Source organism: Prionailurus bengalensis, chromosome D3 (assembly GCF_016509475.1).
Source record: "Prionailurus bengalensis isolate Pbe53 chromosome D3, Fcat_Pben_1.1_paternal_pri, whole genome shotgun sequence".
NCBI classification, from domain to species: Eukaryota; Metazoa; Chordata; class Mammalia; order Carnivora; family Felidae; genus Prionailurus; species Prionailurus bengalensis.
In genome coordinates, this window is record NC_057356.1 from 57,764,206 (window position 1) to 57,788,061 (window position 23,856).

The 23,856-nt window shown below is 46.9% G+C and overlaps 1 protein-coding gene across 16 annotated transcripts in view; it reads left to right on the forward strand.

The window, feature by feature from the left end:
- FHOD3 (formin homology 2 domain containing 3) overlaps positions 1 to 23,856 on the forward strand; it is a 476,592-nt gene that overhangs the window by 404,570 nt on the left and 48,166 nt on the right. For all 16 annotated transcript variants that reach the window (XM_043558633.1, XM_043558622.1, XM_043558632.1 and 13 more), the window contains 3 exons: positions 3,891 to 4,169; positions 12,469 to 13,352; positions 23,045 to 23,203. In XM_043558633.1, the coding sequence (XP_043414568.1) occupies positions 3,891 to 4,169; positions 12,469 to 13,352; positions 23,045 to 23,203 (1,322 nt within the window). The remainder of the gene's footprint in view (positions 1 to 3,890; positions 4,170 to 12,468; positions 13,353 to 23,044; positions 23,204 to 23,856) is intronic.

Genomic DNA, 23,856 nt, shown 5'->3' on the forward strand with positions numbered 1-23,856 from the left:
CTGGGTCTTTCACCACCAACACCATTGGGGCAGAGAAAGGCTCATTAAATGCAGGGACTGGCAGCGATGGGAAGTCGTGAGCAGTCTCCACCCCTCAGTGTTGACAGATGCCTTAGTTCTCTGTAGGGCTGTTCCTGAAGACTAATATGATATGGTTCCTCCTGCTTCCTGGGCACTCAGGGTGGGTAGATGATACTTGTTCCCCTGTCTTCCCAGGGGGCAGCCAGGCTGGCATGGGGCAGCAACTCAAGGATAGGGGATTCACGTGGTGGGGGCAGTGCTGACAGGGAGGTCCTGATGCAAGAGAATGGGAAAGGGGAACAGAAACGTTCTGGAACTTTGTGAGCAGATGTTGGCCCAGTACCATGCGGAGGGCTCATGGACATGAGAAGAAGGCAAGGTCTGAGCCCTCGGGGATCTTTTGCCCTTGTCGTTCCCGTGTTTGATTAGCAGAGCTGCAGAAGGGCTCTGCCATGGGTCCCAGCTGTTCCTTCCAGGAACCCCCTGTCGCCTGTTATCCAGTGCCCTCTCTTGGGTACCTGGCCACATACCATGGTGACCCCAGTTGATGGCTGTTTCCTCAGCCAAGGAGTGAGCCTTCTGAAAGCAAGGATGTGTGTTATGTCAGTGACACGCGTGCAGCCTGGCGTGTGTGGTACAAGGAGCAACTACGTGTGTCTGCTCTCCCACTGTCACTCTCGATCTTTGCTGGTTCTGCTTGACTTGAATGTGTGTGACTATTTTTTAATTTTTTTTAATGTTTATTTTTGAGACAGAGACAGAGCATGAATGAGGGAGGGTCAGAGAGAGAGGGAGACACAGAATCTGAAGCAGGCTCCATCCAGGCTCTGAGCTGTCAGCACAGAGCCTGACGCGGGGCTCGAACTCACAGGCCGTGAGATCATGATCTGAGCCAAAGTCGGAAGCCCAACCGACTGAGCCACCCAGGTGCCCCAAAATGTGTGTGACTATTATTTGTTCATCGTTAGGACAACCTTACGTGCCACAGATTTGCCGGCAGGGCTTGTGATGCTGAGTCTGCATTCTGGTCGGGAGGTGGTTCTGGAGACGGCCACCTCCCCAGCAGTGACGACAAAGAGAAGCCACCCAGTGGTCGAATCACACAAAGAAATGTCTGACTCCACGAAGTGAGGCCCTAGCGGATGGGGATAAAATTGTGTAGCGTTTTAGGCACAAGAATGTGTGGCTCTGTAGCATTTGCACACCCGTTCCCGTAACTGTCCAGACGGCCACCGCTTCCCCGGAAGGAAGTGTGGTGGCGGGGTGCACGTAGGCTGAAGTCAAACCAGCAAATCGTGCATCTTTCCTGCTCTGTCTGCCAGTCTCCTGGGGATAGAGAGTAGACACAGGCTTATGACAGCCCCCTGCGGCCATCTCCCTGTCAGTGATAAAGCCACGTGGAGGCCCCCTAGCCAGTTTTCGCCATATGCTCACCAATTGCAAGTCAAATGCGTGCCACATGCTAGACTGTTGCAAACACATTTTCGTTTTGATGTGGCTATTCTGGAGTAAATGTGTGCAAGGATGCATGCCTTCTGTCAACCAAAGGATGACAGTGCTCTTGGTAACACTGTGCTTCTGCCGTGCTTGTGAATGAAGGGCTGTATCTCCTTGCTAAATACTTCATTATCGGATGAGAAAGAGATCGCCATAATAATTCCTTCAGTACCAAAGGGAATTTTTCTCCAGGACATATTCACTCTTTGCCTGTACTCAGCTCAGTCTTTGCTTTTAAGGAAATGTATCCGACATGCCCATTCTTAGGCATGTGGGCTCAGGGTCGTGCGTCCTTTGGCTTTCTCCTGCCATTGCCAGGCGGCATATCCCTGCCTGGAAACTTTGTCCTCATATCACCAGGTCTTATAACTATCCATCTTGGGGACGCCCAGCAGGGACAGCCAGCAGACAGCAGAGGCCCGTTGCCACCCCAGCCTGCCTTTCCTCCAGTGTCCCAGGGAAGCAGGTTCCTGTACTAGGCTAGAAGATATACAGACAGTCGTGAGGCCCCGGGCAGGTGGAAGGTAGAGGCTCTGTGACCTCTGCACCCACTTCCTACCTGAAGGGCCCTGGGGAGATTCCCACGGAGGGGTCCTGCTTCCCTTTGGAGTTGGAAGTTACCCAAGGACACGAGGAAAAGCTGACGTTGCAACTTCCTCAATTCCCTCGTTCTCAGAGGAAGGAGGCTGAGAGCAGATGAGGGGTGAGGGTACTGGACCCAGCTGGAACTGGCAGCATGGCTTCTGGCTGGGAAGCTGAGGGCAGCTGCCTCCCCCGCCACCCCCACCCCAGTGAGGCCTGAGCTTTCCTCTGCCTTTTAGCAATTGCCCCGCCTGGCCTCCTGGAGGGCCTGTTCTGGTATCTCATTGCCAGCCAGTCCCCACTCGCCTGAGCCAGCAGGATGCCTCCACGAGACACCTCCCTGACCTGCTTGTTCTTCTGGGGTCTCTTCCAGGTCCTGCCCCAGGCAGATCCTGCTGAATTTCCATATTGCTTTGAGTAACAATTGCCTAGGGCCGGGGGCACATTGCCAGGATTCCAGCAATGTAGTTTTTCCCAGCCGTGAGGGTCACACTCTCAGGACCGACCTGTCCTCCTCTGGCCTTCACACGTGACAGTTGGCTCAGAATTTTTTGTATTCTCTATCATTTGCTATGGATACACTGTGCACAGCTGAGAGATTTGTTGTGTAAAACCATGCAAAGCCATACTGTGCCATTTTCCCTTTCCTCAGAGGATGTCACATAGGGGAGCGTGAGCATTTTACCTTGCTACAAGCATCAGATCTCCAGTCTTGATAGGTTTGCAAATACTTCTGGGCCCAGCAGTGATTCTCCTGAACAACTTTCAGAGTTAGGGCCTAACTTCAAATTATGAGCAAACCTCATTCAAGCAAAGTGGGGGCAGTCCTCACTGGTTTGGCAACCGATAAAACATCAGGCTGCTACTGCTGTGTAATAAATTACCAGAAACACAGCGATTCAAAATATAGCCATTTATTATCTCACAGTTTCCACAGGTCAGAAGGCCAGCAGGCCAGCATGGCTCAACTGTTTTCTCAGCCCTGGGTATCACGAGGCCACAGTCAAGGCTGTGGCTGGCCTGTCTCTTACTGGGAGCTGAGGGAGGCCCTGGGAAGACCACCTCCAGGTTCATTTCGGTTGTTGGCAGACATCAGTTTCTTATGCTCACAGCCCCAAAGTCCCTGTTCTTTATTTCATGTTGGCTGCGAGTTGCTGTCAGGTTTTAGGGACCACTCGCGTTCCTTGTCTGTCATATGGCCCCTCCATCTTTATGGCCACATGCTTTTTTTAAAATTAAAAAAAAAATTTTTTTAAGGTTTATTTTTGAGAGAGAGCGCGAGCAGAGGAAGGGAAGAGGGAGAGGGAGACACAGAATCTGAAGCCGGCTCCAGGCTCTGAGCTGTCTGCACAGAGCCCAACACGGGGCTTTAACCCATGAACCCCGAGATCACGACCTGAGCCAAAGTCAGACGCTGAACCAACAGAGCCACCCAGGCACCCCTTAAGCCACACACGTCTGATCTCTCAACTTTCTTTTTTGTTGCCAATCAGAAAACACCCTGCTTTTAAAAGTCTCACCAGATCGAATCAGGCCCCCCTAGATAACCTCTAGACCTTGAAGTCACGTAACTTGAGACCGCACCGTCAGCTACACGGTCCCTTCCCAGCAGTGTTAGTGTTTAGCGTTTAACTGAATGGCCAGGGGATGGGAATCTTGGGGGTCGCCTTTAGAATGTCGCCCACAGCAGACAGCCAAGAGAAATCAACCTCAGGTCTGCTTTCATACCTCACTTGACATTCCCAGGGAGTTCCTGTTGTGATCATAATCTCCATTGTTGTCTCCACCAGCCAGTGCTGGGGATCCCGAGCCTGGACCGGAGGCGGAGGTAGGGCAGAGTGCGGACGAGGCCAGCCCTGAAGTAGCCCCTGCCCGCGTGGGAGCAGAGAGTGAAGCGGAGCGAGCACTGGAGCAAGAGCCAGAAGAGCGGGCCTCCCTCAGTGAGAAAGAGAGGCAGAGCGAGGAGGTGAACGAGAAGGACAACTGCTCCGCCTCCAGCATCTCATCCTCCAGCAGCACGTTAGAGAGGGAGGAGAAGGAAGACAAGCTCTCCAGGGACAGGGGACCTGGTAACACAGCCCTTTTTTCTCAGTAAATAAGTCCCAGGGAACCCTGGGGTGGGACACCTGGTTTGCTGGCCACTGAGGTGACCTCCCGGCTCAGCTCACTCACTGGCCGTGGCACCTGGTGGCTGGAGGTGTGAAGGATGCGGCCACACTGTCGGCAGCCCACAGCTTCCTGCCCCTTGTGGAGATGGCCCCACACCCTCTGCCATGCTGTCGCACCATCACTTCTACAGGTGGGAGAAGGGCTTGATAATGAGGGCAGCAAAGGACTTTTCCTGAGGAATTAGCTCCCAAAGAGAAATTCCTCTCTTCCTTCTAATTGCTTGTTAAGAGTAAATACAGCTCTTTTTCTGATTTAAATTTAGAGATCTGTCGTGTTGCCATCTGCTCCCTTGAAAGTTTCTTCGGTGAAGTGTGCTAAAACCATTATGATGGGCGTTTCAGACCAGAGCAAATGCGCTAAAATGAACTGAATGAGTATTTCCAAAAAGTGGCAGTTCACGATGTGCTGAGGTCAATTTGGTGTGCTTTAATGGAATATATATAATTTAAGTAACGTTCTACAATATACTCAGGGCCACTTGTTTCTTTGGTATAAAGTATATGCTTTTCTTTATGGAATTTGTTCTTTTTTGGTATTATAGCTGATATTTATTCAGTTCATCTGTGTAATGGTGACTCTATGGTTAAGGGCCAAATGGAACATTAATCCTCACTGGGGACTCGGGGAGGGTGCCATAGAGGGTTATCGGAATTGTAAAAGATTGACATAATCATTTGAATTATGGTTCATATGCAACACCATTGGGTTGGTTGTCCTGCCCATGACATGTGTGCTGTTGAGATGACAGGGTGCCCCCTCTCTCACCTATCACTCCTCATCAGTGGGGGCATGTCCTACTAGCCAGCCTTCAGTAAGCTACACAGTGATACACACTCAAGGAGCCTATGCCTTGGGTCCAAAGTGCAGCATGAAGGCTCTGCAGGGGCCTACCAACTGGTGGCATGACCCATGCATGGCTTGTTAGTTCACACATAAAGAATACATGGTCTCTGAAGCATGGATGTATGAATGAAAATGGAATGAATGGATGAATGAATGAATGAAGCCATAATGTCTGCTACAAGAACTATCAGTCAAGAGCTTGGTCTTAGTTAATATTTGAGTTTTCACCAGCTATATTATTAAGTTTTATTCTTTCTATTGCTAGTCCCTATGACGCACTGAAAATGGGACTTGAGGACTTTATTAGTTTGTATCTTAGTGATTATTGCATTGAAAATCTTGTGTCTGGCTGGAGATGTATCGCTAGAAAGTATTACATATATTAATATTTACTTAATTTCTCTCCAAGTCAGATTGCAGTTAGTCTCCCAAATTCTACTTGTTCGTGTTCTCCTTCAATGGGATTAGGGCCATAGTACAGTCGGGTAAGTCGTCTTGCTCAGGTTGGCCTTAAATCATGTTTAAGTCATTATAAATAGCTCTAGGAATTATTCGTCGTCACTAGGTTTAGCAGGCCTAAAACATATCAACAAGTTGCATTAGTGAAAAGAAGCCAAGGAACAGGACTTTCTTGGATCAGATTGCCCAGTATTTTTCCAAATAAGGGCAACTTTCCAAAAATGGAGACTCTACTCCCAGTGAAGAACCACTGACTTCCTACCAAAGTCAGTATCCAAGTGTATCGACTCAGGAGTTAGTGCTTTGCAGTGATTTTTTTTTTTCTGCTTTAGTCTGGTGCTATTAAGAGACATGATCATATTTATTTGCTGCAACTTTAGCTCCTAGAAAATCCCACTGCTCACAGGCACAATCAGCAGCTGTGGAGTCAGGGTGGCTCTGTCATCATAGCTCTTGCCTTTCAGAGTGTTCTCAAATCACAAAGGCAATCATAACGATTCTCAATCTTATTTCTTCTTTTTTCATTTAAATTCAAGTTAGTTAATGTACAGTGTATTCTTGGCTTCAGGAGTAGAACCTAGTGATTCATCTCTCACATATGACACTCAGGGCTCATCCCAAAAAGTGCCCTCCTTAAAGCTTGTCACCTAGTTAACCCGTCCCTCCTCCCACCACCCCTCAGTTCTCTGTATTTAATAAGATAAAAACAGAGAAGGAGGCAAACTATAAGAGACTCAATCTTATTTATTTATTTTTAATTTATTGTCAAATTGACTAACATACAGCATGTAAAGTGTGCTCTTGGTTTTTGGGGTAGATTGCCGTGGTTCATCGCTTACATACAACACCCAGTGCTCATCTCAACAAGTGCCCTCTTCAATGCCCAGACTCAGTCTTCTTTCTGATGATAGTATCCATTACTCAGAAATGAGTTTGTAGGTCTTGAAAGAGTCTCAACTTATTCTGGTTGTGTGGCTTTCTTTTTGTTTCCCATGTTCCGCTCCATGGCATCCGCATGAGAGACTTTATGGTAGCATTCGTTACAGTTGGCAAAAATGACTTGTATAACTGTCTTTTACCTCCACTTGAATATAAAATTTGTGAAGACGGGATTTCTGTCTTGTCTATCGTGAGTCCTCACTTCCTTGCGGTAGGCCTAAGAACACAGTAGAGGCTCACAAAACTGTTGATGAATAATTGAATGAAGAGACAACTGGCTAAGATACAGCAGCTCTATTGTTCCCAGTTCCTCCCTCTAACAATTAAAATATCAACACCCTGGGCATAACAGAACAATCAATTATAGGGGGACTCTGAAAAGTGGAAAGAAGACAGACTGTCTAAGGACCTTTGGGCTAGAATGACATGGCAGTAAAGCTCTAATTAAATCCTATTCCCATAGCCAAAGAATTGGCGAAAGGATTGCCTAACAGAACAGAAAATTTTTTGGCTGTTAATACATTCCCTACCCTAGACAAGCACTAATTGAAAATCTGCTGTCCTGCCCCTCCCCAACCCAGTAGCTTTAGTGGGACCAAAGAGGAGGTGATCTTCTATAACCTCCACCTTATGGAAACGGGTTTCTGGAGGGGAGGTGCATGAAGGGATGGGCTAAATGGGTGATGGGCATTAGGTAGGTCACTTTTTGGGATGAGCACTGTGCTGTCAACATACTTAGTAGAGAGGCAGTCCTCTGCCCCCTGCCCAACAGAAGCAGATGGTGTTCTCTCATTTCCTTGCTGGAGTAGTTCTCCTAATGGGGAACTGATATTCTATCCACTACAGGGCAAAAGCAAGTGGCATCCCAGTTTCCCTACTGGGGAAGTGTCAGTGGGGTCTTGTAGAGATCTAAGACTTCACCTTCAGCCAGCAGGAGACAGACTTAAGCAGTGGAAGAAGACTGATCAGAATTCTCGTTCCCCTGCCCTCCTTCTCTAACACCATTTGGGCCCAGCCAGGGAGCTCAACCTCCATCCCCACCCAACATAAACAAGGTAGAATGATGTGGTTGGAGGTGGAACTAGTCTGCGATCTCTTTTCCCCAACCCAGAATCAGTAGGGACCAGTGGGAAGCCGAGCCTTCCCCTCCACTTGGAGGCAATGTAAGTGCTCCACTTTCACTGGAAGTATGCCCGTGGGGTCAAGAGGTTGCTCAACCCCCACCCTGCCCATCTGCAGTGAGGCAGTGTGAATCAACCCTCTTGCTAGGGTGGTGACAGTTGGACCTAGTAGGGAGTTGAACATCTATGCCCATCAAGACCTGTACAGCACACCTAAAAAGGGTGACTGCCTGCTGAAAGAGAAGATTAAACATGATCCAAAGTCCAACAAATAATACCCAAAATGTCTAGGATACACTGTAAAATCACTCATCATATCAAGAACTAGGGCGCTCACAACTTGAATGGGAAAAGACAAGCAACAAATGCCAACATTGAGATGAGCCAGTTGTTGGGATTACCTGACAAGGATTTTAAAACAGCCATCATGATAATATTTCAGTGAACAGTTATAAATATTCAGGAAATATGTAAAAGAAATGAAATATCTTAGCAAAGAAATAGAAGATAGAAAAAAGAACCAAAAGGAAATTATAGAACTGAAAAAATACAATGGCCACAATAAAACACTTGGGCCGTATAGTAGATTGGAGACAACAAAAGAAATAATATATACAGTTGAAAACAGATGAGTAGAAATTACCCAACCTGAATAACAGAGGGAAAAAAAAACTGACTGAAAAAATGAACAGAGCCTCATGTACTTGTGAGACTATGTCAAGGGAGCTAACATTCATTTCATCAGGGTCTGAGAAGGGGAGAAGAAAGTATGCAATGTTGGAAAAATGTTTGAAGAAATAATGACTGAAAATTTCCCAAATTTGGGAAAAGGTGTAAACCCACAGATTTAAGAAGCTAAGCAAGTACTAATGGGGATAAATCCAAAGAAATTCACACCAAGACAAATGATAAGCAAACTTCTGAAAACTAAAGACCAAAAATAGAATGTCTTGAAAGGGACTGGGAAGAAACAAAGTGTTACCTATAGAGGAACACCAATTCCATGGCAAAACAGTTCCTCATCTGAAACATGGAGGTGAGCGGGAAGTGGCGCAGCGTTTGTTGAGCGCTCGAAGACTAGAGTTATCAACCTTGAACTAGAGTTATCAACTCCAGCAAAAGTAGCCTTTAAGAATGAAGAGAAAACAAAGACATACTCGGTTAAAGAAAAACTAAGAGAATTTAAAGAAAAACTAAGACAAATTAAGACCTACTCTTAAGGAATGATGAGAGAATGTTCTCTGAACAGAAAGGAAATGATGACAGAAGGCTCAGAATTTCAGAAAGAAAAAGAACAGGGGAATGGATAAAAGTAGTAAGTAGAAAAGACTGTCTCTTGCCTTGTAAGTTTCTTAAATCTAGTATGTGATGGTGGAAGCAAAAACTGTAACACATGAGATGTAGTGCCCACTATGCGTAGATGAAATACTTAAGACAATTACATTTTTTTGAAGTAGGGAGGGTAAAGGGCTCTAAATGGAAGTAAGGGTTCTATGCTTCAAACTAGTGAAATATCAACACTGACAGATAAGTTAGTGTGCATATCGTAATACCTAGAGCCACTGCCGAGAAAATTATATGAAGCAGGGTACTCAAAAACACTATAAATCAAATTGAAATTCTAAAAAAAAAAAGTGTTCAAAGAAAAGGAGACCAAAAAAAATGAAACAGGAACTAAAACAAACAGAATGAATTAAAAAAAAGTGGCAGACTGAAGCCCTAACATATCAATAATTTAAATGAAAAGATGGAGATGTGCAGAGTGGACAAAAATACAACCCAGCTATATGCCATGTGTTCAGAACTCATTTCCTACATGATGGCATAGGCAGATGGAAAGTTAAAAGCTGGGAAAAGATACATCATGCTAACATTGATCAAAGAAAAGCAGGAGAGGCTATATTAGGATCAAAGTAGACTTCAGAGCCAAGGAAATTGCTAGAGACAAAGAAGCATATACTACATAGCAATATAAGAAGACCTAAGTGAATGAAGAGATTTTTTTTGGCAAAATAAAAAACTTCTACTTTTCCCAGTAAATGGGGAAGGAGACCAGTCAGCCACTCCACCTGCAGCAGCCCCGTGACCTCAAAACTGTCTTCCTAGTTACAGGACTGTCTGGCCAGTCATAGGGACTGCAAATACCCAGATGTTCCCATCATGTCCTCAAGTGCCATCTCTTCCCTCTTTGATGGTGGTTGTCTCCTAAGTGTATTTTGTGAAACCTGCAAGAGGGTTCAAGGGCTCCTTGTTCTGGTGTTGGTCCTTTGGTGAGGTCAGGCCACTCCTGAGCAAGGTACAGAGGATAAAGCTACATTGGAAGAAACAGAGCACCAGGAGGCCTTTGTGCCTCCTCAGTGAATGCCTCCTCTAAGATGAAGTCAGAGCCATGTGAGACAGACTAGTGCATCCCCTGGCGTGTTTGATCAGGACAATCCTCTTTGGCGGAACAAGAGCTCCAAATGCTCAAGTCTCTGGCCTAGGTCTCTGCCATCCCTCAACACAAGTATCCACAGAGGCCCTGGGTATCTGATGAAACTCATTTCCTGAATGCCTACCAAACAGCCTTGCTGGCCCTTAGGAAGCAAACTCAGAGGAATAACATTCCTGACTGTTCATTTATTCATTCATTGATCCATCGTGGATGCTGAGAATCCAACAGTGAGCAGCAACAACAAAACCCAATCCCTGCCCTTGGAGAGTTTACATTACAACGAAGAGGACAGCTTACTAGTGTTAGGACAAAGGCAACAATAAAATAAATACAGAAAATGTGTGGAAAATTAGGCTGTAATAAGTGCTCTGGTGACTAAAGCTGGAAAGGGTGATAAATAGCTCTGGGGAGAGGGAGGGAGTGTTGCATAATTCTAAACGAGGTAGTTGGGAGGACTTCACTGAGGAGATACTGTCTAAGCAAAGACCTAAAGGAGGCTGAGACGCAAACTGTGTGCTTAAATGGGTGCAGTTTGTCCCAGGATGGGCAAAGGCCCTGAGGCCAGATCATGCCTGGTGAGGTTAGGAATGTCAAGCAGCTACTTTAGCTAAAGAGGTTCAGGCACATTTGTCAAGAAAAGTAAGGGGGGTTCGTGCAAGGCTTGTGAACATTGAAAGGTCACACTGGCTTTTTGTCTTGGTGAAATGTAGCACCGTTAGAAGACTTTGAACAGAAAGGTGTGATCAACCATTTCAATATATCCCATGGCCATTGTGTTAAGAACTGACTCTAGGGGCCAAGAGTGGAAGTTGGGACCAGCTGGGGGGCACCCCTCCAGTGCTGCAGGCAAGAAACCATGCTGTGTCGGCCCAGGGCCATGGCGGGGCAGGTGATGAGAAAAGTTGGTTGGATTCTGGATGTGACAGGAAGATTTAGCTAACAAGACACCCTGTTGTGTTGGATGTGTGGGATAAAAGAACAGGGGGAATCAGATGACCCTGAGATTTTTGGAATTGGCAGCAAGATGGATGAAAGTTGCCATGTCTGAGATAGGGAACAGCTAGCTTCAGGAGAAGCAGGTTCCGAGATGAGGTGGGGGTGAGAGCAGAGGTGGTCCCTAAAGCCCTGAGGCTGGATGAGATGGTGTCTAAGAGAGGGAGTGTCCAAGTACACAAGAGGTCCAAAGACATTTAAAGGTTAAAGATAAGGAGGAACCAGCACAGCAGACTGAGAAAGGACAGCCAGGAGAAAGGAAGCAGACCAGGTGAATGCAATGTTCTGGAAGCCAAGTGAAGAACAGAAGTCGAGGAGGGAGCCGTCTGCTGGGTCTAGTGCAGCAGCAAAGTCTTCGACCACCTGGGAAAGAGCAGCTTTCAAAGGTGGTGAGAGCAGAAACTTCATTAGGCTGGGTTCAAGAGAGAGAATAGAGAGAAAAATTGGAGCAGTGAGCAAAACAACTCTGCTAAGCAGCTTTACTTTAAAGGAAAGGAGAAAAGTTGGGTTATAGCTGGAGGGCTAAGGAGAGTCAAGTGAGATGTTTTTGTCTTAAGGTGGGTGAAATTATGCCATGCTTCTATGCCAGCAGGAAGGTCTAGTGGGGGGAGCATGGGAAATGCGGGACAGAGAACCACTGGAATGGCTTCCAAATGCACACATGGAACATTGACCCTGCTAGGAGGGATAGTTTCTCGCTAGTCACAGGAGAGAGGCCATGGCTGGGGTTCAGGTGCGGGCAGGGGGAGGCTGGATGAGGCCCTGGAACATCTCCCCTGACTTCTTCTGTTAAGCTATTGAACCAGGAAGCAAGACCATGCTTGTGTGAAGATGTGTGACAGTGGGAAGGTTGGAGGAGAGAGAGGAGGTAGGCAGAGTCACCCAGGAGAGATTGTGATGAGGTTACCAGGCAGCAGTAAGGGTTTCCCAAAGACCGGTGACCATGGACTTAAAGGGTTTGTGCGTCCCCCCAGGCACTTTGAGCCACACTGGTGCACGTGTGGAGTAGCCGGGAGATGGACATAACTCTACAGCCTTTCCAACACCTGTCCCGTGGCGGGGGAGGGAGCATCTTCCTTGCCTCCCTGTGTCTAGTTAGGACAGCAGCCCCTTAGTTACCTGTGGCTGGGTGGGTCCTGACCAGCTGTCCTGGGTAGGCAGGAAAAGTGGGGGAAATACTCCTATGAGCCAAGGTGCAAGCCAAGAGCAGCTTCCTACCTACCAGAGTCGGGTCCTGGAGCAGGTCATTGCAACTTTGATGGGCATCTTGTCAACCGGGACCACCTCCTCTTCAGTCACTTCATTTCAGTGTTTTCTCTCTGTATAAAGCCTCTGTATTACCTAACTGGTTTCTCACAGGATTAAGGCACCTGCCACTTGCTCATTTTTTTTCCTCCTGTATGCTTTCAGGTTTGTGGTCCGCAGGTGTTCAGGATGCCGGTGTAAATGAACAGTGTGGCGACATCCTCACCAACAAACGGTTCATGCTGGACATGCTGTATGCCCATAACAGAAAGCCCACGGATGACGAGGAGAAGGGAGAGGGCGAGACCGGGAGGACTGAGCCAGGCGCAGAGGCGGTAGCCAGCCTGGCTAGCAGGATATCCACCCTGCAGGCCAACTCTCTGGCCCAGGATGACAGCGTCAGGAGGGTGGACGTTGGCTGTCTGGACAATCGGGGCAGCGTGAAAGCCTTCGCCGAGAAATTCAACAGTGGGGACCTGGGGAGAGGGTCCATCTCGCCTGATGCCGAGCTTAATGACAAAGTCCCAGAGAAAGCATCCGCACAGCAGAAGACGGAATCTGACTACATTTGGGACCAGCTCATGGCCAATCCGAGGGAGCTGAGAATCCAAGACATGGATTTCACCGACCTGGGGGAGGAGGATGACGTCGACGTCCTGGATGTGGACCTGGGTCCTAGGGAGGCTCCGGGGCCACCGCCCCCGCCCCCACCTACTTTTCTGGGTTTGCCTCCCCCGCCCCCACCACCCCTTTTGGACAGCGTGCCTCCCCCTCCTGTCCCCGGTAATTTATTGGCTCCTCCTCCTCCAGTGTTCAACGCTCCTCAGGGCTTAGGGTGGCCCCAGGTACCCCGGGGTCAGCCGGCATTCACAAAGAAAAAGAAGACCATCCGTCTATTCTGGAATGAAGTGCGGCCGTTCGAGTGGCCATGTAAGAACAACCGCCGCTGCCGAGAATTCCTGTGGTCGAAACTGGAACCTATTAAGGTGGACACTTCCAGGCTGGAGCACCTGTTTGAGTCCAAGTCTAAGGAACTGTCCGTCTCAAAGGTACCGCTAGCATCCCAAATGCTTCTTGATCTGCAGAGTTACTTTCCGCTGTTGAGTAGGACTGGGAGATGTGTTGTATATAAAATTCCCTTCATGCTGCTTTTGCTATATGGTAAAAAAAAAAAAGAAAGAAAGAAAGAAAGAAAGAAAAGGCAGTTGGTATAAACACCTTTAAGAGATGAGTCTTTGTGCCATACCCTAAACGAGTATGGGACCCTTCATGGCCAACATGGACAGCAGCTTCCTAACACCACTAGGCAAAGTAGCTTTCAAAGGACCAAATAACCCAGAGGAAAAGACAAAAACATTAACCAGGGAATATTAGCTGAGCCCACCAGTAGATGCTGATGTTAACTAGAGGAAAGTAGTCTTGCTAATTGATCGACCACCTGGACTTTATCCAGGAGATGTGGCTATTTACTCTCACCTTGATTGGTTATAGTGGATGGTAGTGGTAGTTTGAACTTCCGATGTAACCACACGGTAATTTAGAGTAAACTTGCAAGAACTTACCATAAATTAGTTTTAGCTCCATGTGTTCCATTTATCATCATTTCGGGTGAGTACACGGCTGCCTGAGCTGGACTCCCTGACCAATTCCGGATCAAAAAGTAGGTGCAACATTCTCAGGACAAGAGGACCCTTCAGACAAGGAGCCAAATGACAGAGTTCATGCCTAGGGAGGGGTGGGACTAGGGGGGCCTGGAACCAGGGGCGCTGCTCCTCCCGAATTGGCCTTCGCCCTGGTGTCGATTTCTGCCTAGTCTCCGCAAGGATGTGAATCTCAACTGGTCTAGCCTCAAGAACACTCCCCCCCACCCCCCACTCAGTTCAAAATGAAAGCTTCCTCCTGTTTGTAAATCCAAACTGCTAGGATCCAACTCAGCACATCATGTCCAGTCAGTCCTCTCCTTCCACTGAAAGTAGACCCCCTTTTGTCCTCTCCAGAAAATGACACCTAGGAAAGTGAGGTTGGGCATCCCCTCTCAGTGTCTATGTGTCCTGACTTTCCCAGGACTGGTGGCATGTTGTGCTGAGCCACTCGTGTGTCCCCTTGAGTTCTTCCAGTGCAGCATGGCATTTGGGAGAAACTATTCCTGGCTGGTTAAAACAGCAGTCTCTGGTGGCCCGGAGTTATCCAGGGCCCACCCTCACTCGCACCACCCTCCAACCTACTGATCTAGTTGGCTGGTCTCCTTCAGCCACCACCTCCTCACATGGGCTGGTCTGGCTGGTACGCCCTCTGGGCTTCCACGGGTTGCTCAACACCCTTAGGTTTCTGGCCCTTGATTTGAGTTGGAGGAAGTAAAGGGAGTAACAGTTTGGCAGTGAAGTTCTTTCTGACTTTGTTTTTACAAAAGGAAGTAGCAAGATTAAAAACTTCATTGAGGGGACCCAAAATGGGCAGTTCACCCGCTTCCCTCCTTCTCTTGACTCTACTCTGGTTGGTGACAAGAGTCTGGTCACTGCCCTCTCAGTAGCCTGAAGTTCTATTCTTGTTTGAAGTAGGTGGTGACCTCTTAAAATGCTTGATTGCCTGGCTAAAGAACAAATGTTTGCCTAGTTTTTCTAAAATGAGAGCATAAGAGAAAAGTAATATATTGAAAATTTTACCAAACATTCCAGAATGTCCTACAGTGGGACCTAGGAACCCATACCTCTGTTCTTGGGAGCGGGGTGGGCGGAGATAGGAAACGTGAGAAGGAAATAATTTACAAATGTTACAAAAGGTAAAAAATGCACATTAAGATTAAAATACATCACATTGGAGAGTTGAATCTTTATGTGTATGCTATTAATGCAGGTATAACCAATTTTACTTCCATTTCTAATCCTTGACTATGATTTTCATACAGCACAGCTGTAAACAACCACTTCTGAATTCTGGCTTGTGAATTCATTCATTATTCATTAAACACAATAGCAACACAAATAAAAATGAAATAGACTTCACAAGCCAGCACAGAGCAAAGGGAATCGGTTTTGGTTTTTGTCAGAAAACTTATACCAGACCGGAGCTCCAGAGCATCCTTCTGACCATCCAGGTCACCCCTCAAAATAAAGATTCATGTTCCAGATCCAAGGCTGGGTGACCAGTTAATGGAAATAAGAACAGGAAAATATGCTTTTGTATTTCCTTTCCAAATAGTTTTTGGAACTGGATCTATTTTTCTGTCTCAGAAGGAAATATATATAGCTTTTTAGTAAGATGACTTTAATTATGTTTTGTGGAGAAAGACAGAAATCCTGTGCTAAATTTCATCGTGTTGTGTTCCTACTGCTGGTCTGAGATGCAGTGAATCACATAGAAGATCACAGGAGTGACCCCAGAGAATGATGTCAGGGCAGAAAGCCCCTGGAGGTATGGGGATGTACCCTCATGGACTTCGTATCATCCTGAGGAGCCCCAGGAAGTGGCCTTCATCCTATGTGCCTAATCAAGAGCAGCAAAGTCCCTCCTGCTCCCAAAAGGCAGTTTTTATGTCCTAAGTTACAGACAGTACACAAGACAGGTGTGGACTGGAAGAGAAAACTGGAAGGAAGAAAGGGACTTGGTCTCCCCTTTGAGGGCTCAATGCTGTCTTCCTCCCCTGGGCTCATTAAGTTTATCATGGGGAGGGGATTGCAAAATGGGTTTGGAGAATTTTTTTCAACTTTATTTACTCTGACATTTCAAAACATATCAGAAGCTATTCACAGTGACTTTTTAAGAAAATTCAAAGAATGATGAATTATTTGGTCTGGGGTGAGCCCCAGCCTGGGTTATTTTTAAAAGCACCTCAGGGACTCAACCAAAGTTGTGCACCATTGATTTAAAGTGATAAATGAGGCACCAAGGAGGGAGGCATTGATCCCTTCACCACTGTGTTCCACGTTGACTCCCCCATCCCCCAATCCATTTTATTCTCCCAAGAAGGGAGTCAAGTTTTCCTACCCTATACTCAAGTTCAGGACATACTGAAATGTTATTTTATTTAACATCACCCTCATAAAACCTGAATTCTATCATATGGAAATTGAATACCCAACTTTGGGACTTCAGTGGGGTGACCATACATCTAATGTATCCAGGTTGGCCCGGTGTATGCCTGTTGTCCCAGCATGTATGTAGAGCACTCCCTTTCTCTCTCAGAGGTCTTCTGGTTAGGGTACTAGACATACTCCATTACCATCAGTAAGGCAGCTGTGTCGCAGCCGGCCTCAACTATGGAAGACTGCTGCAGAAGAACTGGGAAATGAATGCTTTTTTTCCCTAAGCTTCATGATAAGGCAAGCCTATTCTGCCAAGTTCCTCAGAAACTCTATTCCTAGCTACAGGTTTGTCAGCCTTTATGCAAACATAGTTGGGTGATGTCGTTGTTGCCTTAATGCTTGCCCATGTGTATCAGTCTCCCTTGTTACAAGGACTTAGGAATATTCCACAGTTGTCACATCTTTATGACATCTGTATTGTGGTCTCATTGTCATTGTCACTTTCTCAACAGGCAGTTTTGAAAATATCCAGTGGCGTCACTCTCTTGGCAGTTAGTGGAGAGTGAGGAGGAATGATTTATCATTGCAAAGCCAGTGCCCTGCTGAGCCAGACCCAGGGTCTGTGACTGCGATGCTGAGAAGCATTTTGAGAGGTCGTGCATTTCATGGGAGTGCTCTCCAGCTGAGGGGTATTTGTTGACTAAATCACATCCTTAGTCCAGTTTCCGTGTTCGGTCACAGCACCCTCTGGGGTGGCAAGTTCTGTATACTGAATATCCATTCTTTAAATGTTGCATCCTTTATTTCTAGTAAAATCAGTCTTTAAAAAGTCGAAGGGGGTGATTCTTCAGGGCAGGATGAACACACTGGAAAGCAAGCCCTTTTACCTGCCCAGATGGCATGCCTCCACGTGTGCTTCTCATTTCATACTGTCCCCTCATGGGGAAGTTTCCGCCTTCACTGTGGTCCTTCTCTGGACCTTGGACCTCCTTATGCATGTGCCACGGGCAGAAGCCCCAGGGCTGTGTAGAGACATGGATCCAGGTTTTCTGTCTTATTTCCAAGAACCGCACCCATGATGTGGTTGCATGGAGTTAGCTGTAGCAGGATGTGTGGCCCTGCCTTCAGCAGTCAGCTGCACCCAACCCCAGAGCCTTGCAAGCTGGTTTACCCCTGAATCTGGAAAAACTGTTTGTTTCTCCGTCATCGACAGCTTAGCTCCCGGTACTGGGATGAGCTCGGCATTTGTTGGGTGTCAGGGTCGTTTTAACATCAAGAAAAACTCCCTGCATTGTCTGTAGCTGTGGGGACTTGATCCTACGTCATTCATAAAAATGGCAGGGCCAGTCCTTATTGTGTCTTCGAATGGATAGGGGACCCTGTTACTGTTTTCTATTTTAAGAAATGTTCTCTTATCCCTCCCTTTTGTTTCCTGTTTTTAAATTGCATTCCTCTTTAAAGAACAACTTTCTACTCAGCAGTCCTGTCTCAAAAGCCGTTAGACTTTCAAAAAGTCTAAATCAGTCTCTCTAGATGCATGAGAGATCATTTAACATCTATGATCCCTGTGCCCTGCTCCAGACCAAGGAGATCAGAATCTCTGAGGATGATGCCCAGGCATCACTGATGTTTAGAAGTACCACTGAAGATTCTCTTGTGCACTCACCATTGTGCTTTGATCTAAATAAACTACATTTTCTGGTTTTCCTTCAGAAAGTGTCAGGAGATTGATCAGTCCTGTTTTCTTCTCAGATACATAATGCTGAGTTTCTCCTATCTAGTGATAATGAGTCACTTAATGTTGACCCATCTGCCATCAGTCATGGAAGCAGTCATGCCTCCTGGAAAAGGAGAATCTCCTGTTGTTTCTCCAGAATGCTCCTTTCAATTAGTCCTAGAGACCAGTCTGTTAGCCTCAGAAGGGAATTTAGCCTGTGGAAATCACCATGATACTCTCTTTGTTAAAAACAGAAACCGAGGTGTTCTCTACATTCTTTTTTGCAAGATCTTTAGTACCATTCAAGGAATGCTCATTTTCTGGGATTCCATGTGCCTGGAGGTCTGTGCAGACTCTAATAAGCACCCATGAGCTATTTTCAGTCATTTAGAAAGCCCCTTGAGAGTTGTCCGTATCCATGGCAAGAGCTTTATAGGCTAAATTGAATATTGAGTCTCTATACTTTCCTCTGGAATTATCACTCTCCAGGGTAAGGACACTGATCTGATCTGACCTTCTTATTTATGTAGATGTCTTTGATCAGCAAATGTGGTAGACACATTAGTCATGAAAAATATATACTGGTAGACCATGTATTTTTAAAATGTCAGTTGAACAGAAATGATAAAAAGGAGTCATTGGTGAAATAGCTAAGAACTAATTTTTAGAAAGTAATATATTCCAAGCATTGTCATAAGTGCTTTACATGTATTAATTCCAGTAATGCTATTCTTTTTTTTTTTATGAAATTTATTGTCAAATTGGTTTCCATACAACAGCCAGTGCTCATCCCAACAGGTGCCCTCCCAAGGACCCATCACCCACCCTCCCACCCCCCATCAACCCTCAGTTTATTCTCAGTTTTTAAGAGTCTCTTACGTTTTGGCTCCCTCTCTAACCTTTTTTTTTTTCCTTCCCCTCCCCCATGGTCTTCTGTTAAGTTTCTCAGGATCCACATAGGAGTGAAAACATATGGTATCTGTCTTTCTCTGTATGACTTATTTCACTTAGCATAACACTCTCCAGTAATGCTATTCTGATAGTTCTAGCAAATACCTCTGTAGTGCCTACCGTGATTCAGGCATTGTTCTTGCTGCTTTACATCCATGGTCGCGTTTCATTCTCACAGCAAACCTTGCAAGATATGTGCCAGAGAGGAAACTGAAGCACAGAGAGGTCCAGTGACTTGCCAAAGTCACACATCCATGAATGGTCACATCCCAGCTGAAGTTAACTTTCAGGGCTCCCGAGTCTGTCCATGTGATCCTTGGATTCCATTTTGTTTCTGCTACTTTTTGATAAAAAGGTCAATCAGCCAAAGTTTGGTCCTCCACCTCAGTGAGTCTCGAGAACCATCAGGGAAGAAAGGCTTGCTAGAAAGAGGCTCCCTTGGGCCCAGGCTCTGGGCATAGCATGTTAGATTAGGACTTGGCTGAAAGTGAAATGGGAACACTGGACTCTGGCATGAGATAGTTGCCCCAGCAAGAGTGGTAGTAAGGTAGTGTGGGGGAAACCACTGTGGATCTGTCTCTGTACATGCCATTTTTCCAAATATGTCCATAAGTGTTCAGGGGAAAAGGAACTTGTTTAAGGGGTATGGGGCACCCTGGGAAGAAGCCAGGCTCTGTTTTGCTTCCAGAAAACCTGGTTAAGCTGAACTCTTGACCAGAACCAGGCAGTAATGCCCAGAATATAGAATAGCACCACCTTTGAAGCCCCAACTTTCAGGGATCCTATAGTGTGCCAACAGTTGCCTTTCCAGAAATACTGTCTCTGGGGAAATGCTTCAGTCTTGTATGCCATGTAGGGCTTGTTTGTTTTTGTTTCTGATTCAGCCAAGAAGATTGTAGGGAGAGGGGAGGCGGTGTAAGGTCCAAACTGGTGAGAGAAGAGGTTACCCTCCATGGAAAGAGATGCTATAAAGGCAAGCAGAGACCTTGGATAAGGGTCAGGAAGGAGGTCACTAAGGCAATTCAGCTCCTTTCTCCCAAGCTGTGCAAGAAGACTGAAGGTCTAGCCTCCAAGAAGACAGAAGTGTGCCCCCCCAGGAAGAGGTTTCAAATAGGCAGCATCCAAGACCATAGAGTTGCAGGATTTTTGAGAAGCATAGAGGAGATGGTCAATTTAAGTGGTTATTAGTAACTACCAATGCTTGGGGAGAAGGCTGTGACCATTCCCTGCAGCCCCAGATTCACCTAGTGATCAGCTTCCTGGGATGGGGTCTACTCTGTAGAACCCATAGGGCCCTGCTCTAAGACATAGGGCCCTGCAAACAGTGTCGCAGGATCATGTGAAGGACATAGTAAAGATCAGACTTGCTGAGCTGGGACTTTGATCACAGAATGACAATTAAAATGGATTGAATTTGATGACTGCTAATCCTGAGACATGGGCATGTGCTCCTGGGCACAGAAAACTTTGGCTTATTGCAGGTACTGCTCTAGGTTATCGTGGAAGGGAAGGAGAGAGTCGGGCATCCCCACATGATCTCCTCCTTCATCTTGGGCAGAACGGACGCCAGGGCACTTGGGTGCTCAGTGGCCTCTAGTGGAGTTTGTTAATGATGAGGAACAGCATTTAAAACACCTTTTGGATAAAATCCAGAGATTGAACAATTCAATTTCAGATATTACCTTAATTCTTATTCTTTCCCTTACCAAGTGGGTCAAAGTGCTCTGAAAACACTTGGAGTCACCTTTGGGGACAGCTGTCCCTGTTATTTCAGGATGCTCAGGGGCTTGCTTCTTCCTGACTTATAGGAGAGTATGTGGGTGTGTTCACTGGTATAAACTGAATGCTGTTGGGAATGGAGACAAGGACATGCCCGGCTCAGAGCCATCACATAGGTGTGTGCAGTCTGTGTGCTGTGCAGGCTGCCATGGGGCTGTGTCTCCCCAGGGAAGGCATCTTTTTCTCATTTGCACAAAGGCTAGATTGGGCTGAGTCTGCTCAGGCATCTTTCCAGGCTCTTGGAGTAAAGAGGGCCTATATAGATGAGGGGCTAAGAGCTAATGATTCCCAGGGAATCCCTGCCTTCCAGGAAATGTCTCCTGTATTGGAGCCTGGCTGTGGGTAGTTGCCTCTCCTATGCCAGGTCCCAGGCTCCTTCTGCCATCCATGCTGCCCTCCTTATGCTCACAGGATGTCTACTGAAGCATCTTCAGGCCTCGTGTCCTGGCATCCCTCTTTGTTGCCTGCCTTCAGCATTTTGCCAAGCCTTTTCTCATTCCTTCTTAGCTTTCCACACACAAAATAATATGTTAGATTTAAAAGCTGAATATCAGGGGCTCCTAATAAGCTTACTTGATTAAATACACAGCAGATAAGCTCGCCCTGCAGAGTGGAATGCTTCTAGGCCACATGTCCCTGGGCATTCAAACCTGATCACACCCACAAGAATTGTTCCTCCTGGCCACCAGGCTGCAAAACAGCTGGGGATGCTTTCAGTTATTGTCTTCGTGAGGAAATTTTAATTTATTCCCAAATGCATATTTAAAGACTTAAAATAGAATTTTAGCAATTGAGTTTGGAAGGGCTTAGTAGGGCTTAAGGAACCACAGTCCATTTCTCCTTGCCAGCTTGCAGCCTTCAGTGTTAAAGCAGGCCAGCTTCTCCAGAAAGCTCAGCTGTTCGAAGGCCCAGCCAGTAGGGAGGTCCTCAGTGCAAGAGACTGACAGCAGCATCAGCCAGTCGGCTGGGGCCTGTGTGCAGCAGAATCGGAGCAGCTGGTTCCTGAGGTCCCTGCATATGGCCCCCAAACCTCTTGCTTCATCCCTGGCAGTTTCCAGCAAGCTAGACAAAGCCACTTCTTATCTCCTTATTTTCACTCCCCAACTCCAGGCTCTCCCCTAGACATTCCCTAGGGTCCAGGTCAACGTCAACTCCTTCAGAGCCTGACCTCTTCCACCACCCCGCCACTGAGCCCTTGTCCATGGGGAGCACACCCATCACCGTGCTGAATGTGTCTTTTCCTTCCGGACATCCCTTGTGCCTTGCTCATCATTACCAACCTGGGCTTGGGCTTGTTACATAGGTGAAAATAGTCATCCTTCCAGCTCTGTTTGTCCCAGGGGAGGAATCTGAGCGCACAAAGGGTGCCAGCTGAGGCAGAACTCCTCCCCTCTCCTCCGTTGCCACCTGCCCTTAACTCCCTGAGAGCTGAAGGGTGGGGGCTTTGTCATCTCGATTCTGGACACATGTTGGCTTACCAAGTCCCATACTTGGTAGGCTCTACCAAGTCATGTGCCAGCCCAGAACCTGCCCCCAAGGAGCACCCAGGTCAGCAGGGAAGCCAGACTCACTAGGGCTCTTTGAGGACACCTGGACGCTTCTTGTCCCCTGTCTCCCTCTTTGGCCTCTGTGCCCATTCATCTCTCATTCTTGTTGAGCAGGTTCCCTTTTGCTTCCCTTCCTCAGAAGGCGCCCCCTCAGCTGCCCAATGGGCAGCCACCCAGATGTCTAAGTGTGGCAGGTGCTCCATTATGAGGGGCACAGGATGTTTAAATGGTGAGGGGATTCCCTGAGACAGTGTGGCCAGGGATGCAGGGGGGCTGGCAGGCCAGCGACGCCGGATTCTCCTCACCACTCCTGTCTTCTCGGCACACACCATGTGCACTAAGGCCAACCAAGGCACATTCCGACACCTTGCAGCCTGCAGGAAGGGAACTTTGAGAGGTTTTAGTTCTGTTTCCACTGCCTCTATGGAAAAAAACAGGTTTTTTTTTTCCTTGCCAAATATCACATTTTTCCCAATTGAAGGAAAATCAATTTTATTTTGTAATGTGTCTGACTCGTGAAGTTCCATTGCTGACCCATGCTTGGCGGCTTCTCAGAGCTAATCCCTGATCTCTTTCTTCTGTGCTGAGCAGTAGCCAGTCCTGAGCTGAATCAGGGCCATTTGTTTTCATCTCTAAATAAGTAGTGAGTTTGCTTTTAATAATGAAACACAGAAAGGACCAAAGATGATGCATTAATCTTGGATTCTCCTTATTTTATCACCAAGAAAACTGCTGCAGATGGAAAAAGGCAGGAGGTCATCGTCCTGGACCCCAAGAGGAGCAATGCTATTAATATCGGTCTGACAGTGCTGCCCCCCCCGAGGACGATTAAGATAGCCATTTTGAATTTCGATGAATACGCCTTAAACAAAGAAGGAATTGAGGTAAGAGAAGCTCTCTCAAGCATTATTTGTGCTCTGTTAACATGTCCCATATGTAAAGCATTACTGTGTCCAATATGACTTTCTCCGCAGGGTGCCTTGCCATTTTTCTGTTTCAGCCAAACTCTGAATAATGTTAATAATTCGCACATTTTTTTTTTTAACTTCTGGATTGTGGGGGGAAGCCCTGCTTGGCCTATGAAGTTCAGTGATCCTCACTGTCTGGTTCATTTACTGCCTGCTTTCTGACCGTGCTCGCCTACCTCAGCACAGAAGAATAACCTTTCCAACCAAACAAGCTTAATCACAAGTAGGGATTTCGTTGTGTGCTCCCACCCACGCGAATGGCTCTCTTTCACTCTCGGTGCTCGTTGGGACGTGCAGAGATAGGTTTTGTGTGACACACTGAAGAACCCATGCCACCCGCCCTTGAGCAGGTGTTGATCTGAATGGCAGCAGTGGAGGGAGACGGGTCACTTGCTGTGACTGCGTGGTCTGCTGGGCTCAGTGCTCTTCATCCAGGCCCCGTTCTGCCTCCACCATGGGCTGCTATGACTTTGCAGCAAGTTAAAGCTCCTATTCTAATCATGGAGAACACGTGAGGGGAGCGAGGGACCCTGCAGGTTCTGCCAGATGGGCGACAGAGCCTGGGGCCC